Source organism: Triturus cristatus, chromosome 10 (genome assembly GCF_964204655.1).
Source record: "Triturus cristatus chromosome 10, aTriCri1.1, whole genome shotgun sequence".
Classification (NCBI taxonomy): domain Eukaryota; kingdom Metazoa; phylum Chordata; class Amphibia; order Caudata; family Salamandridae; genus Triturus; species Triturus cristatus.
Genome location: NC_140593.1, coordinates 973980983 through 973995786, shown reverse-complemented (window position 1 = coordinate 973995786; position 14804 = coordinate 973980983). Strand labels below are relative to the sequence as shown.

Genomic DNA, 14804 nt, shown 5'->3' with positions numbered 1-14804 from the left:
GGTGGAGACTTGCCTTGACAATGCAACAACAGTTATGAAGATAATGAAGATTCTAAGACATATGTTTTATATAAGGGGTTTAATTCATCTTTACCCAGGCTAGCTAACCAGATTCCTGCTTGCAAATTGTTACCCCCCTTTTTCAAGGGTCAAAACCTAGAGAGAAACTAGTGTTATTGCCTTGCGTCCCAGCTGCTGTTCTTTGAAGAAGAGAAGAGTTGTTGGTTACTGCACAAATCCTAAATTCAAGGGGTCAACTCAGACACAAGGGCATTCCTAGTGCCAACTGTTGTTTACTAACTGTTTCTTCTGGACTATTCAGTTAGAAGGAATAATCTACCTGACTCTTGCTAATCCTCCAACCTCAAGAACTCTGATCTATGGTTATTACTATTTGTCCACTCACAGAGCCCAAACGCGCCGCCAAGGGAAGAATTCTACCCATCTTTTACAGTCTGATCTGAAAATGAATGGAAACAAAGGAATATTTTTTCAACTTTATTATATATTTCAATGTGCATTTTCCCAATGGGCTCATATGCAGTATTGAGAGGTTTTCAAATCCTCCTTGAAGAGGTCAACCAATGAGTACCTTGCCATCTTGGGCATGCCTTAGCCTAGGGTGGCTGGAATGGTTTAAGTACAAAAATCACATACCGCCTAAAGAGCATATCAGAGACACATGATTGTTTGTGAGTTACACTCTAGGGACCGTGCATGCTAAGGTTGCAATACATTATAAGCACTTCTTGTTCTCCTGTCCAACTTAAGAGCCTGAGATGAGAAGTATTAAATAGAAATCCATCACTTTTTTGGTCTGCAGGAAGACATGCTGAGTGGGGCCAGTTAAGCTTTGAGCATAAGTATCTTTACAGAAATGTGTATTGATATGATATGATAGCAATTTAAAGCTTGTTCATCTACTCTATGGAGTTTTCCAGGGCAAAAGCAGTGAGGTCGGAACTGAAAGTCTTAGGCCCGCACAAAAAGCCAGATTTTAAGTTTCTTCTTACTCATTGCTATGTCACTCATGGTCCACAGCTCCAGAGGAAGCTGATTTCATGCTGTCGAACCCAGGTACACTAGAGATCTTCCACCTGCTGTTTCCCACTAAATCTGGGGGATCCCTGCCAGAGATTTAATGCCGGATCTCAGCTGTCTTGTAGGATTATGAAATCTAAATCTGGTTCTGAGGTAGAAGGGCCCGATTGATATAGAGCACCATGTACCAATACGGCAGCCTTAAATTTGACCCTTTCTCTGATGGGCAACTAATAAAGTGCACTCAGATGTGGCATAATACATATTCACATAGGAACATTTAACAAAAGCAGGGCCTCTGCATTCTGGATCACTTGGAGTTTGTCCATTAGGTACTCTGGTAAACCAAAGTATAATGCATTACCATAGTAAATTCTGGATGTTATCAGCACCTGGATGACCATTTTCTTTGCTGAAAAGGATAGGAGAGGCAGAGATGTCTTTAGGGACTTCATAATCCCAAAGCAGGTGCCTACCAACTATTTACTTTAGCCCTAAAGGACAGCCTGTTATCAAATGTAATACCCAGCTTTTAAATGAGTCTTTCTAGGGTCCTAGGGAAGAGGCGCCATCTGGCCAAAAGGTTTCCCAGAAATCTGGTGGGATCTTCCCAAAGGAAAGAATTTCAGTTTTCTCTTCATCACATTTAATTTGAGCAGTTGCTAACCAATGAAAAACTGCAGTTAGGTAAGTTTTAATCTGTGTACCCATCAACTCAGCTCCCTTGTCCCAAGAGAAAAGCAATTGTGTATCATCTGCATAAGAGATCACTTTAGTTTCCAGTTCTTCTGCTAGTAGAGCCAGAGGGGTAAGATATACATTAAAAAGTGTAGAGCTTAGGGCAGAGCCCTGGAGGAGTCCCGTAAATACTTCTCATCGATTGGAGGAGCATGGGGGAATCCAAACTTGTTGGGTCCTCTATGCTAAAAATTAAGTTAGCCAGTCCAGAACCTGCCCTGTTAATCCAATGGCCTGAAGACAGTCGTTTGGGGGACCATAACGAATGCTGCCAATAGGTCAAGCATAATCAATACAGCTGGTTTACAAGTGGCCCATCAGTTGCAGAGCATTATAATCTTAGAAACTACCCTTGTCAGTTGGCAAAGATGAGTAAATATAATTTCCTCATCCATAGATTATGATATACCTTTACAAATATGAACACCACACACACACTAGATTTTGGTGGTGTCTGAGTCAAATTTAATTATTTTTCAATTCACATTTACACACAGTTCCTGAAAGAAGATGTATATACCACACTCTCTCCCCAGTGATAAACATGATATCAGTTTTAATTGGTTGAAAACATTGTGAACATATGAGTGATATTCTATTCACAGTGTGTCATAAAATTGTTAAAACTATCAATTTCTAATTTTGATTTACAGGACCATATGTGATAATGCTTCCAAAGTATGTGCTATTTTAGCTTTATTCCATGCGTGAATTGACAGTTTATGTTCAACCAAGGGTGAAGTGGCCATTTTCAATCAAAGTATAGTCTTCCTCGATAAGAACTAAGAGGCTTATCTGTTTCTATCCTTGGTATTTCAAAAAGTGTATTTGTCAATGCATTGTGACCTCTGTATTGGAACTGCAATTTAAAACCAGGGACTTCTTCAGGAGAGAGATTCTGTATATGGCATGCATGTGAAAACATTAAAGACTTATAAGCTTGCATTGTGCATTACTAACTTTGTTTCAAAAGGTTTTTTTATTTTTTTATTTTAGATTCAACAGACAGGTTGGTTTCAGACCAAATTTGATAGTCGTTCCTGGAGGCACATGTACATTTCTTCTGTTCTCTTTGAAAGTCATCATCTAGATCTTTATCAAGTATAGATTATATTTCCTTTTTGTGGCAGTAAGCCAACACACCCAATGGATCTTGCTGACTTATTTTCAGTGCTTCTGTCACAATGACTCTGATTTCCTAGAACTAGTAAGTTGTTAAAACTCAGTAACAGGCCCCACGTTCTCTTGCGTATATTAGCAGACCCCTTTTGCATAGGTAGACAATTTGAGCTTACTGAAGTCATCAACTAACTTCCATGTATTATATACATGGTCTGTCTTTCCTCAGGCTTTTTGATTAGTGCTCTGATGTGGGGTTTCTCCATTGTCTATCTTCCTGTGGTGCTCAATACCAAATTGACTTGTGCTAACATCTATGAGAACACGCCACCATGCTTTTTACCTCAAGGGTGCTGTGAGGGCTGACTTTCCATTGGGAGCACAAAAGAGGAGGCTTCAGCCGAATAGGCGCAAGAGTGCTGACCTTGCTTAATTTCCCCAGTAACTCTGCAGCATACGTGACTAATGTCAGTTTGGCATAAACTGCAGTGATTCTTCCGTTTGTTTGGTATCTTTTTTTATTACTAGTAGGGGACCAATTATGACCCTAAGGTAGTCATGTTAAACTTTCCTCTTTGGTAGTAAGACAGGCATCTGATGTGAGCTACATTGTTTTGATATTTTGACTTTTTTAATCCAGAACCTGTCCTTATTCATGCCAGAGTGTGTTGATATCTGCTTTGATACATCTGTACTTTTGTTTCTTTAGTCCAGCGCATTCCTCTTAGTCTACTGGGATAAATTATTGGATTGATGTTACCCCCTAATTGTTTTGGGTATTTGCAGTTAGCTGTGGATTCTGTTTTATAATATGCTACTTCTTTTTCCATCGTCCTGAGTTTACTGGAGTCCCACTAAAAAATGCTATTTATTTATGCGGATTCAAAAGATATTTTGCGCTTCTGATAATTAATTTAAACCTTTGCCTACTACATTGAGTTTTGAAATTATCCATGCTTCACATTTAATGAAGGCTTGTTCAGTTTGTCTGCCTTTATTAAGTGACTTTATTGAGTCAAGTATGGTCAAAAATAATCACTCCCTGAATGCCCTTTATCTTTAAAAAGGGATGACCAAAGGAGGCATTAACCTCTTACATCAATCATATATTTATGTTGTATGAATAGCTTTGTTATTTCTTGGTTAGTTTTAGCTACATAAGCCAGACCACAGGGACATAATATAGGATCAATTAATGATCATACATTGCATTTGGCAGACATGCTTTGAGATATACTGATGCTGTGGTATGTGACTACCATCTCAAATGACATCACTGATGACATCATTAGTGATATTGTCCAATTCCAATTAATGTAACAGTTTGCTATATACTTTACATACTGAAGATATTCACAGAGTGATACCTAGACCCAATTTTCTATCACCGTGGTAGTGCTAATGGGAGTAATTGTTTGCAGCATGCAGGACATGAAGAACTTTTCATAGATATTATGCTCTGGAATTTACTGCTTTACTGGTTGAATGGACTTAAGTTGCATTATGAAAGCACTGCCTCCCTTCACCTTACTATGCATACATGTCAACATGAGAAGTGGTCTGACCTGAGTGGCCAGTCCATTGCCCTGCAAAGAACTCTAGGCAGGGATTCCAGTCTCTTGTGACAGCCTACTACTTACACCTGCCAAGCAATGAAATTGGTGTGGGTGCAGAAGCAAATCCGTCACCACATCTTACTACACATGTCCTTAGCTATGGACCGCGGTTTGATCAGAAAGACCAGTCCCTTGCATCAACCTACTACACACATCTGTTGCCCTGGAAAGCAGTCTTGGTAGACTGGCCTGTCCATCACCACACCATACTGCACACACACATAGCTCTTAATAGGGATCTGGATTTAAAGGCAGGTCTATGGACACATTCTAGTATACACACCAGATGCCATGGAGAAAGGTATAGGTGGAGAAGCCACTCGCTTCCCACACCCTACTACCAATTCCTGTCTGCTTGGAAAGGGGTCGAGGTGGAGAGACCAACCCCTAGTTTCACCCTATTATGCACACCCATCACCTTGGAAAGTGGTCTGAGCGCAGAGGCTAGTCTATTGCCAGGTCCCCCTACTTATGCCCATATCTCTAAAAAGTGGTCAGAGCATAGAGGCCAATCCCTTGCCACACCTTACTACAAAAACAATGTATTTATAGAACTCTTTATGGGTAGGCCCTCTTATGTGAGCAAGTTCCTACTAAACACACTCTTTGTTCAGAAGACAGTTCTTTTTACAGAGGACAGTCTCTCACTACTGTGAAGTTCCATAATATGGGTAAGCTCCTACTATGTACGCATTTTTGCCTGTACAACCCTCTTTATAGGGACGTCAGTCCCTCCTCACAGTCAAGATTCATTACTTGAACATGTCCCTACTATATACTGACTCTCCAAAGAGCTGTTTACTTATATACTATTGACTGTGTAGCTAATAACATACAGTTTGAAAATGTAAAAGGTACATTCTAAATACTGTTAGTAGAAGATTTTACGAGTTGCAATGTTAAAATTGGTTACATTATTTTGTGGAATTATTATGTAATTAAAACCAAATTGTGTAATATACCTTCTTTGCTTCACCTGAAAATATTTTTAGAGATGATTTTTGTGAAATGAACTAGTGATATGAATAAAACCTTCTTAGATTTGAGTCAAAAGCTAATGCCTTTTAGTTTCTTTGAAAGGTTCGTCCTACATTTGTCTTTAGATATCAAAATGTTAAATATGTCTTTATAACATTTTTATTTTCTATTTTTTCACTAAAGGGAAGAGCAGTAAAAAGTAATATGATATACAAGAGATGAAATACACACACATACTTTTACATACACACTCACACACATATTCACTCTCTCACAAGCACACACACACGCAAATAGATATTCTTACACACACACCCTTACATGCATACACATACAGCCAAACTCTTTCACCCATTTTGAAATATACCTAAAAACGCATACTCTCACATACACATACTCACAAAAACACATGCAAACACAGTCACACACATACATACACTCTCTCACACATTCACACACTCTGATACACGCACACACACTTTCACACACATGCATACAAACAAACCCTCTCAGTTTTACACTTACATGAACACATACACTTACAAACACACTTTGACATGCATACATGCACACACTCTCTTACTCACATATAAACACACTCACTCTCACATAGATGCACACACTCTATCACACACAACACACATAAAGACAAACACGTGAAATTTCTATTTTTAAACCAGAATAGGTAAGTTTGAAATAACCTTTTTTATGTTTTTTTTCTACTTTTTGAAAAACTTTTAAAACTTTTTCTGGGGCTATGTTTTAATTTTGAGGGAATACACTGAAAACCAGACTTGAAACAAGAGTTTTGAAAATGGAGGGACAAATAGTTTTTTCTGAGATAATTGTACTCTGATGCTAGAGCTATAACTCTCTGGGTGAACTCTCCAGAAAAAATTATGTTGATGCATTTGCCACAGATTTTTTTGTTCAAATCTTTTTATTGCATTTTTTACAGAATACAACATATCCATGACACATATCAATTTCCAAAAATTATGTCATTAAACGTCAGAAAATTTAACTTGAGATTCAGCAAAACATAAAGAAAAACATTACCACTTACATTGTATAAGCAGTCCACGGTATTTCACGCTAGGAGTAAAGAAATAACATTATTAGAGAGTAACGACTTTCAAAACAACAACTATGGGGGGGGGCAGTCTGGGTGGATCGGTAGATGTGCCCAATGGAGAAAGTGCAACAGGAATATTCCCAGTATCCAGTAGTGGCTGCTAGTGGATGGTGACGGGGGGGTGGGGGAATATGGGAGGTGGTTAGGAAATGTAAAAAAAGAAAACTTGCCTGCTGGTTGCCGTAGCCAGCTGCTGCCTCTCCTCTAGGAACCAGGAACAGAAAGCACCCAGGTATCCAGACTCCCCTTACCAATCACAACGCTGCTAATAGCAGCATTGTGATTGGTATGGGCGCCATGGTTCGGCGCTCAGAAAGGTAAAGGGAGACTGGTCATGATCTCCACCCAGGCTGTAATGCAGCCTAGGTGGAGAACATGCAAAGTGTGCATGACTGTTTGGCCAGCCCGAGACATCCGGCCAAACAGTAATGTGCACTTTAGGTGCAACAACAGTCATTGCTTCTCCCTAACGTCAGAGGACTCCAGCCCCGCCTAACCCAAAGCTGGCTGCAAATGGAATACAAAAATAAAATGATAATGACTTTCATTATTATCATTTTATTTTGTCTAGTGCACTGCTTTAAAGCAGTGGGGTGATGCTGCTCCACCTTAGCGGATGAGACACCAATCCCAACATCCACAGGAGTTAGGACCTCCCTGGGCGATTTATCAACTGGTAACAGTGTGACCAGAAAGTTGGCTAGGATGGGCTTTCACCATGTTGTAAGAATTTGCACAAACCCCCGTGTCTTCCCTGTGAAGGGCAGTGCCCTTGGACCGAGCCCAGACCGGCATGGAATGTTCCCATGCAGTGATCGCCGAAGGTGTAGGTGATTTCCATCTATGGGTGAACAAACGTTTGACTAGGAGGTGTCCTAAGCCGATAAAGAGGTTAGTAGCATTGAGCTTCTTACTTCCTGAGATGTAGTCACAGTAGGCACCTCCCATTTATGTATAGTGAGTTGCTCCATACAATTTTATATGTGTGTAGTCACTCCCAGCCAGTAACAGTGAAAGGACTGGCAGGCCCAGAGCATGTGTACAAGATCGGCATCAGGCAGAGTACAGCCGGGACAGACAGTGTCTTTGCGATGATAATAATGTTTATCTTGTCTGGGGTGAGATAAGCTCTATGAAGTATATATTTTTGAATAAGGCAGACGCAGGTATTACATGGAACAAGAACTGGGTATCCCAGAATGTCCACCCCGTTCTTGTTAGTACAAGGATGACCTAGGTTTGTTTCCCAATGTCGGTACAAAGGGGTAAGTGGAAGATGAAAGTGCCAAATGTGCACGCAAAGATTCAGCGAGCCAGCATGTCAGATGAATCCCTGTCCCCATAATGTGATGATATTAGAGTGTGAGGTGTATCAGATGTTTCGAGTGCATGTCACCCTAGTATGTAGCCAACCTCCTGGGGAGATAATAATAAAGTAAAAAGTGACCAGGAGGAAGACCCTCATCTTCAATCAGAGACTCAAAGTGTAAGAGGGAGCCATTGCGGTAAATATCTCTCACAGTGTGCAGACCCACCTCATGCCAAGCAGTAAGCTCCATCATAGAGGTGACCCATCCTTCCCAGGGGCATGCCCAAGAGCAGTATAGCTGGGGCATATGGCTGAGTTGCTTTAGTGATAAAGAGGCTTTGTTTATAGCAACCGTGTACCATGCATAGCAGAACAGGACCCAGAAATGGTGTTTCAGAGAAAGGGTGAAAGAGGTGAAATATGCGAGGCAACCTCCAGATGGGGGCTATCATGGCAATGTTGGCTGTCTGTAGGCCCGCCATCCACTGGGCCACCCACTGTAGCAGGGAGGCCAATTAATAATGCTCAAATGTCAGGACTGCCAGCCCACCCTCAGTTGATAGATATAATTCATGAAGTGCAACTGTGCAGAGTGTGTTATGCCAGAGAAGCTCTAGTGTGAGATTCTCAAGAAAGGATTGATGCATGTAAAGGGGGTGATTAGCAAAATAATATAACAGATTGGGGAGCATCACCATCTTGACAAGCGTTATCCATCGCCCAACGGAAAGAGGGAGCGATCTCCAAAACCCTATCACTGCTCGGGTAAGATTGCCATCAAACAAGTGGTCAGGCTTGCAATAGATATGAATACCTGTATAACAGAGCGTCATGGGCTGCCATGTCAGTCAGGGACCTTCAAGAAAGACAGTAGGCAGGGTCAGGCGTAGTATCGTTAAAGGAAAAAAGTCACAACTTGACCCAATTAACCTTAAGGCCTGAAAGTGGTGCAAATTGTCAAAAATTAGCACTATACCATGAGAAATTGCATGCACGTCTCAAAGGTACAGGAGCAGATCATCAGAGTATAAGGAGGCCAGGTGTAGACCATCTCCAATGCACTTGCCACTGATGATGCACAACGAGGAAGAAAATGGTGTAAGGTTGTTTTTTTCTATTCTGACAGTTCCAATTTGACTTTGGAATGGAGTAGAACCAAGTCTAATGAACAAATATCTGATTTCTGCCTTGTGTGGCGTAGTGAACAAAAAAAGACTTGTACGTAGCCCCGGGGATTCACCGGTGAATAAGACTTTACACTCACTCCATCCATTCTCTCTTGTTCTGGTGGTACATCCTAAATAACATGAATTGTTCAGACGTGAACTTGGTGCGCCACAGTACTCGAACTGCACCTCACTGAGTAGGTCTAATGAGAATAAAATATAACTTTTCAGGAATTTCTTGTGTCCTGTCTATAGTGGTCCTGGAAGTTCAGGCAGGATTGCTCCAATTGGAACAGGACAAACTTTGAATGTAATTCCTCTAGTCCCTCAATGTGGCAGAACCAGAAAAGACGATCAACTCAAGAGAGGCCCTGAGCAATGTCCATAGCTTACACTTTGAAAAACATTCCACCTATCATCTTTTAGTTTCATTGTCAGGAGAAACTGTATTTACCATTGGTTGAAGAGCAAGCCTGTAATACAACGTATGTGGAATCTACATAAAGCTTGTGTGGGATCTTTTCAAATTCAGGGCCACATGTATAATCCTATTTTGCAATCGCAAACTGTGCAACTCGCTTAATTCGGCCATTTGCGAATGATAAATAGCCTTTTAAGATGTATGAAAGGCATTGGCAGTGTATTTTTACAATTACTTAAAATTTCTGCTACAAATAGGTAATCACAATTTGTGATTCTCTAAGCACATGTACAAGGCATTTTCTAAATACTAACTTTGCATTTAGGAAAATCTATTACCATCGACTCCAAGTCGATGGTAACCATGGGCAATTATGGAAAATGCTGAAAGTGCCACAAAGCACACTCATGTACCTAGTGCATGTATGCACTTTACATGTGCACATTTATTGGGGGATGATTTGCGATTACCAATTAGGTAATCGCAAATTAGCTAATGCAAAATTATTTGCACCAATGGGCCTTTAGGGCCATAGGAACAAATGAAGTAGTTTTACATAATAGCAATTACTCTTTTACGGAATCGCTATTTAGTAATTTTAAGAAATCGCGAAATCTTTAGTGATTCCTTCAATACATCGCATTTTGCCCTTACTAAATAGCGGTTTGGTAAATAAAAAACCTTGGTAATCCCAAAATGCTATTTTGATACATGTGGCCCTTAATTTCTTTTGAAGTATTTCATTGTATTTATATAAAAAAGGAGTTGGTTTTATGTAAAACAATTAGAAATTAATATTGTGATTTACCAGTATCATATGACTTTCGCAATGCAAATGAGTCTACCAAAGTAAATACATTTATATAGATGTCATCCTTTGTGTTGAACTATTTCCTGACCAATATAATTTTGCATTAATTCATAAAAAAAAGAATCCTGCTGTAGCAAACCTGAACTTAACCAATGCTAAAAACAAATAACAAAACATCTGCAATATTATAGTATTTTAACATTTTATTGAAGTTCACAGAACAAAGAGGGAAAGAAGGGGGAAAGAATACGGGGCAGTTACAATGAAATTGCTTAATTAAGATGTAGGATAATATTGTAAGATTTTGGCAGGATTGTACCAACGTCCAATAGCAATCATCCACAAGGGCAGTGCACAGATATAAAACTGTCTCACAACTATTGGGCCACCTCACTTTTGATTTGCTTAAGTGTTTTTCTTAATTTCTGTGTTTTTTTCAGTAGATTGTCTGTTTTTCTGAAATTTTAACGTGGATCAGTTTAGGGGCTTACAGTATAATTATTATATCTACAAGGTTTCAGCCTTCTTGTTTTCATTTCATCCGTCCACTTCCTCTCCCCCGACCCAGCTACACTATGGTTAATATTTTGAGAACTTTCTTCTGTGCATTTGAAATCATAGTTCATTGATCCTTTTCCTGCCCTTTATCTGAAAACATTCTGGATATTCTTTGCAAATTTACGAAATCACTGTTTCTATTAGTTTTATTAGCACAATAGCTCTTCTGTGCAATTTCACTCCATGTTTGTGTGCCTGTAATACTATCTTATATTCAAGAGTTTTGTGGGGCCCTGACAAGTTTGAACCTGGTTAAATGCCCTTTTCATAACTACTGCACAGGGAAACACATCATGACGTAAACCATATATGTGAATCTGTATTGAGTAATATATTGAATCTATTGCTGGAGCGGGCATCATGACCCACTTGAAGTTTAACCTTTTGAAGATCACAACCCCTCCTTACACTCAACAAAAGTAACAAAAAGCATATCATATTCTGCACCTCTATATACATACTATTTATTTATTAAGTGGGAACTTGTTAGGGGTTACTCACCACTTGCATGTTGCTTCTGAGTGATAAGAGAATGTATTAAATTGAATTATTATTTTCATCTTATATGTAAAATATGATATAGACTTCTGCCATTTTTCACATTGATCTTCTACTTCATCTTTGTTCTGTATCTTTCTGTATCTTATCATTCTTTACACTAACTTATTGGACAAACTCATTATTACTTGTGAAGCACTTTTTGTGGAATAGCTATTGCAAGTCCCAAAAACATCAAGGCCCTGCTTATGACTTTGGCTGTGTAGCAGCAGGCCGCCATGCCAGCCCCCAGCTACCACACCACCAAAGCCATATTGAGACCGCCCACCAGATTCTGACTGGAATCCAGGTTGGGCAGTCCTGCTTTGGGTGGCCTGTGGCAGTGCAGTGCTAAGCCTCATACAGGAGCCTTAGCAAGGCATCGCATTGCACGTTCCAGCACAGCATGAAAAGCTAAGTTCATGCTCTGCAGAAACTGGGGGTGCATGCATACAAGGGGACACACCATGTGCCCCCCTGCATGCATCCCCTGGCGCAGAGGCAACAGGGGACCCAGTAGGGCTCCCTTTGTTCCCTCACCACCACACTTTTCATGGCGGGCTTACCACCATGAAAACTGTGGCAGTGAGGAAATTCGTAATATGCTTGGAGGTGCGACAACGGCCCGCCAGAATATTAGGGGCCTCACTCCACTGCAAGACCATCAGGGATCTGTCAGCAGCAGCGGTCCCATGGCAGCCCGACTGCTCTACTTGTAATAGGGCTGTCAGACCACCAGTGCGGCAGTAGTCACACCACCACCGTGGGTAAAACTCATAATAAGGCCCTAAGACAAATACAAGGATGAGTAGGTGAAATGAAAGAAGAGCTTGTATGATGAACAACAGATCAAAGACCAGTTTCCTTAGCATTTTTTCAAACAGAGTCAGTTAACTCTTGTCTCATAGAAAGTTAGGTGAGAATAATCTGCCCTGGGTCCCTGGTGGTACCTTAGAACTGGTTGAGGCAGGGGGCCTAACACAGGCCCCCGCATCTCCCGAGGTGCGGGGGCCCCCACCTGAAAGGGGCCCCCTCAGCACAGTAATCAGGTCTGAGCGCTCCGGATAAGATCCGGAGCGGGGGCCCCTCCCTGTACATTGCAGGGGGGGTCCCTTAAACTTTTGTTACGCCACTGGGTTGAGGGCAGTACCTTCACCACTGAATTACTCACATTTACCATTTGTTCATTAGAGTGTAGGGCTTAGTGAAACAGTGTGGTTTCTATTTTTCTCTATGTTGTGTAGGGGCACATTTGCCCCAAATTAGGGCTTAATATTCCTAGTCCCTGCATGTTTTGTCGCCAGGGCTTTGTCTGGGTGTGTTTTCCTGTTGAAGGCTCCTAATGAGAACTTCTTGTCTGGTACAAATCCTAGGGTATAAGCCATTTTGCTGTGGCCATACAGACTGCGAAAGAATTTGTTGCTGAAAAAACACTTATCCATTGTGATTTAAACAAAGTAAAAAACACACCCTTCTCCATCAAATGACAAGGCAATAATTGATTTGTGGTATGGTGTGTTTGATCTCCCGAGGCTAAAGCTATTTTCGTTGCATGGTTTTTTAACCACTGATATTGACTTAAAGACTTTCTGGAATGTTTTGATACCTGCTGTCACAGTAGTTCAGGATTGAGTATATTCAGGTTTGGCTATGTCTGCATTGAGGATGAAGGAGAACATTGGATTGACCTTGCTCAGGAGGTGTACTTGAATATAGTCACTCTATTTTCACTGCATCGACTTGTAGAAAGAGTGAGATTGTTGGGTTCATGGTCACCACCAGGTGTCTGGCATTGTTTGCTGGAGTCAGGGGATACACAGAGTTGTGGGAATGTGGAATGGAATTGTGCCTGGATACATTTACCACACACTACATTTTCAGTCTTTGAATAATTTCACCACAAGAAGACTGTTGTTACGGTCACAAAGCAGGGTATGATTACCAACTGTCAAGGGCAGATGGTGACCGTTTGTAAAGTGTAGTCTGTCAATTTCAAACAGCTTACATCCTGCATGTTTATGCCTCGGGCATCAGGAGGAGTAGACAATGGCCTCACACATTGACACATGCTCTCCTCTATGTCAAGTTCACACTTTTCATGGCATTGTGCCCCCTGCCCAGCTGGTGGTTTGTATCTCACGGAGCAAAGTCCCTTTGCACGGTGAAGGGTATCTGATTTTTTTTACATAAATGCTGCAGACAGCTGTGTTAGAAGCAGACACAGGATGTTTCCTCATACCCATTCCAAAATACAATCAAGGCAGGCTATGAAAATGGACATCGACCATTTCTGATACAGAGCATGCTCGGTACTTATTGGTTAATGATATCAACTAAGGGCATATGCACACATAGCCTAGTCATGTGACAAGGTCTGATCCATGGGGGACCACAGACAGAATTTGACAGGTTTCAGAGGAGGACAAGCCTATATTGACCTTAAAGTGTGCCCCAGTGGGAATACCAGGACTATGCTATCTATTATCCACTCTCTATTCTTGTGTTTTCGTGGAAGCCCATTAATGATAAGACTGCTGGTTGGTCTTTATCATGAACATTTATTGCTGCAATGTACAATTAAACATACAAATAATAGTTGTAACTATTCCTAATTTACTTCTTCTCTAGGAGCATCAGATGCCTTCGAAATATCATTCATTGGAACCTGATCACAACGTTCATACTCAGGAATGTGATGTGGTTCCTGCTTCAAATGATAGACCACAATATACATGAAAGTAATGAGGTAAGAAATCTGGTTTCTGTATTATAATAGACTCAAAAGATTAAATCAGGGAGAATGGTGAACTTTGATCAAGCCTTGCATGGAGAAAAGTGACAAAGTAGGTGACTTTGTGTGCTCCCTTATTGTAAAAAGAACATGTCATAGTCACTAGTGATGTAGTCCTAAAACACAACATTCCATGATTGCCTTCCAACATGTATTTTCTATTGCTATCAGGGGATTTTTTTCTCCAAATAATACAAAATCATGCAGTTGCTTATATAATCCTTGAAATACACTGGGTTGTCTTCCACCCTGCATCGGTGATGAAGAACCATATTTGTATTCTACTGGCACATGTTCCTCACCCTGACACTACCTTTGGCCTTAACTTTGCAATGGAAATCACAGAGATAATGTCTCAGGACGTCTGCACATATTGGCATAAAGGGGCTCTTTGGTTCAGAGAAATAAAACAGTTCTCTTTACCGAGTCCGCCATTGCCAGCAATGACCAACAATAGGTATTCTACAATGCTGCTTTGTTTGCTGATGTCTGCTGGGGTTTTGAGCCATAGGGACTGGGTTTCTCTGTCACAAACGTGACAGCTATCCCATCCGCCATATTACCAGTGCATTATATCCAATGGC

The 14804-nt window shown here is 40.7% G+C and overlaps 1 protein-coding gene across 2 annotated transcripts in view; it reads left to right on the top strand.

Moving 5' to 3' along the window:
- The window catches only part of CRHR2 (corticotropin releasing hormone receptor 2), a 1438337-nt gene that overhangs the window by 1047414 nt on the left and 376119 nt on the right, over window positions 1-14804 (top strand). For both annotated transcript variants that reach the window (XM_085628878.1, XM_085628879.1), the window contains one exon: window positions 14058-14175. In XM_085628878.1, the coding sequence (XP_085485004.1) occupies window positions 14058-14175 (118 nt within the window). The remainder of the gene's footprint in view (window positions 1-14057; window positions 14176-14804) is intronic.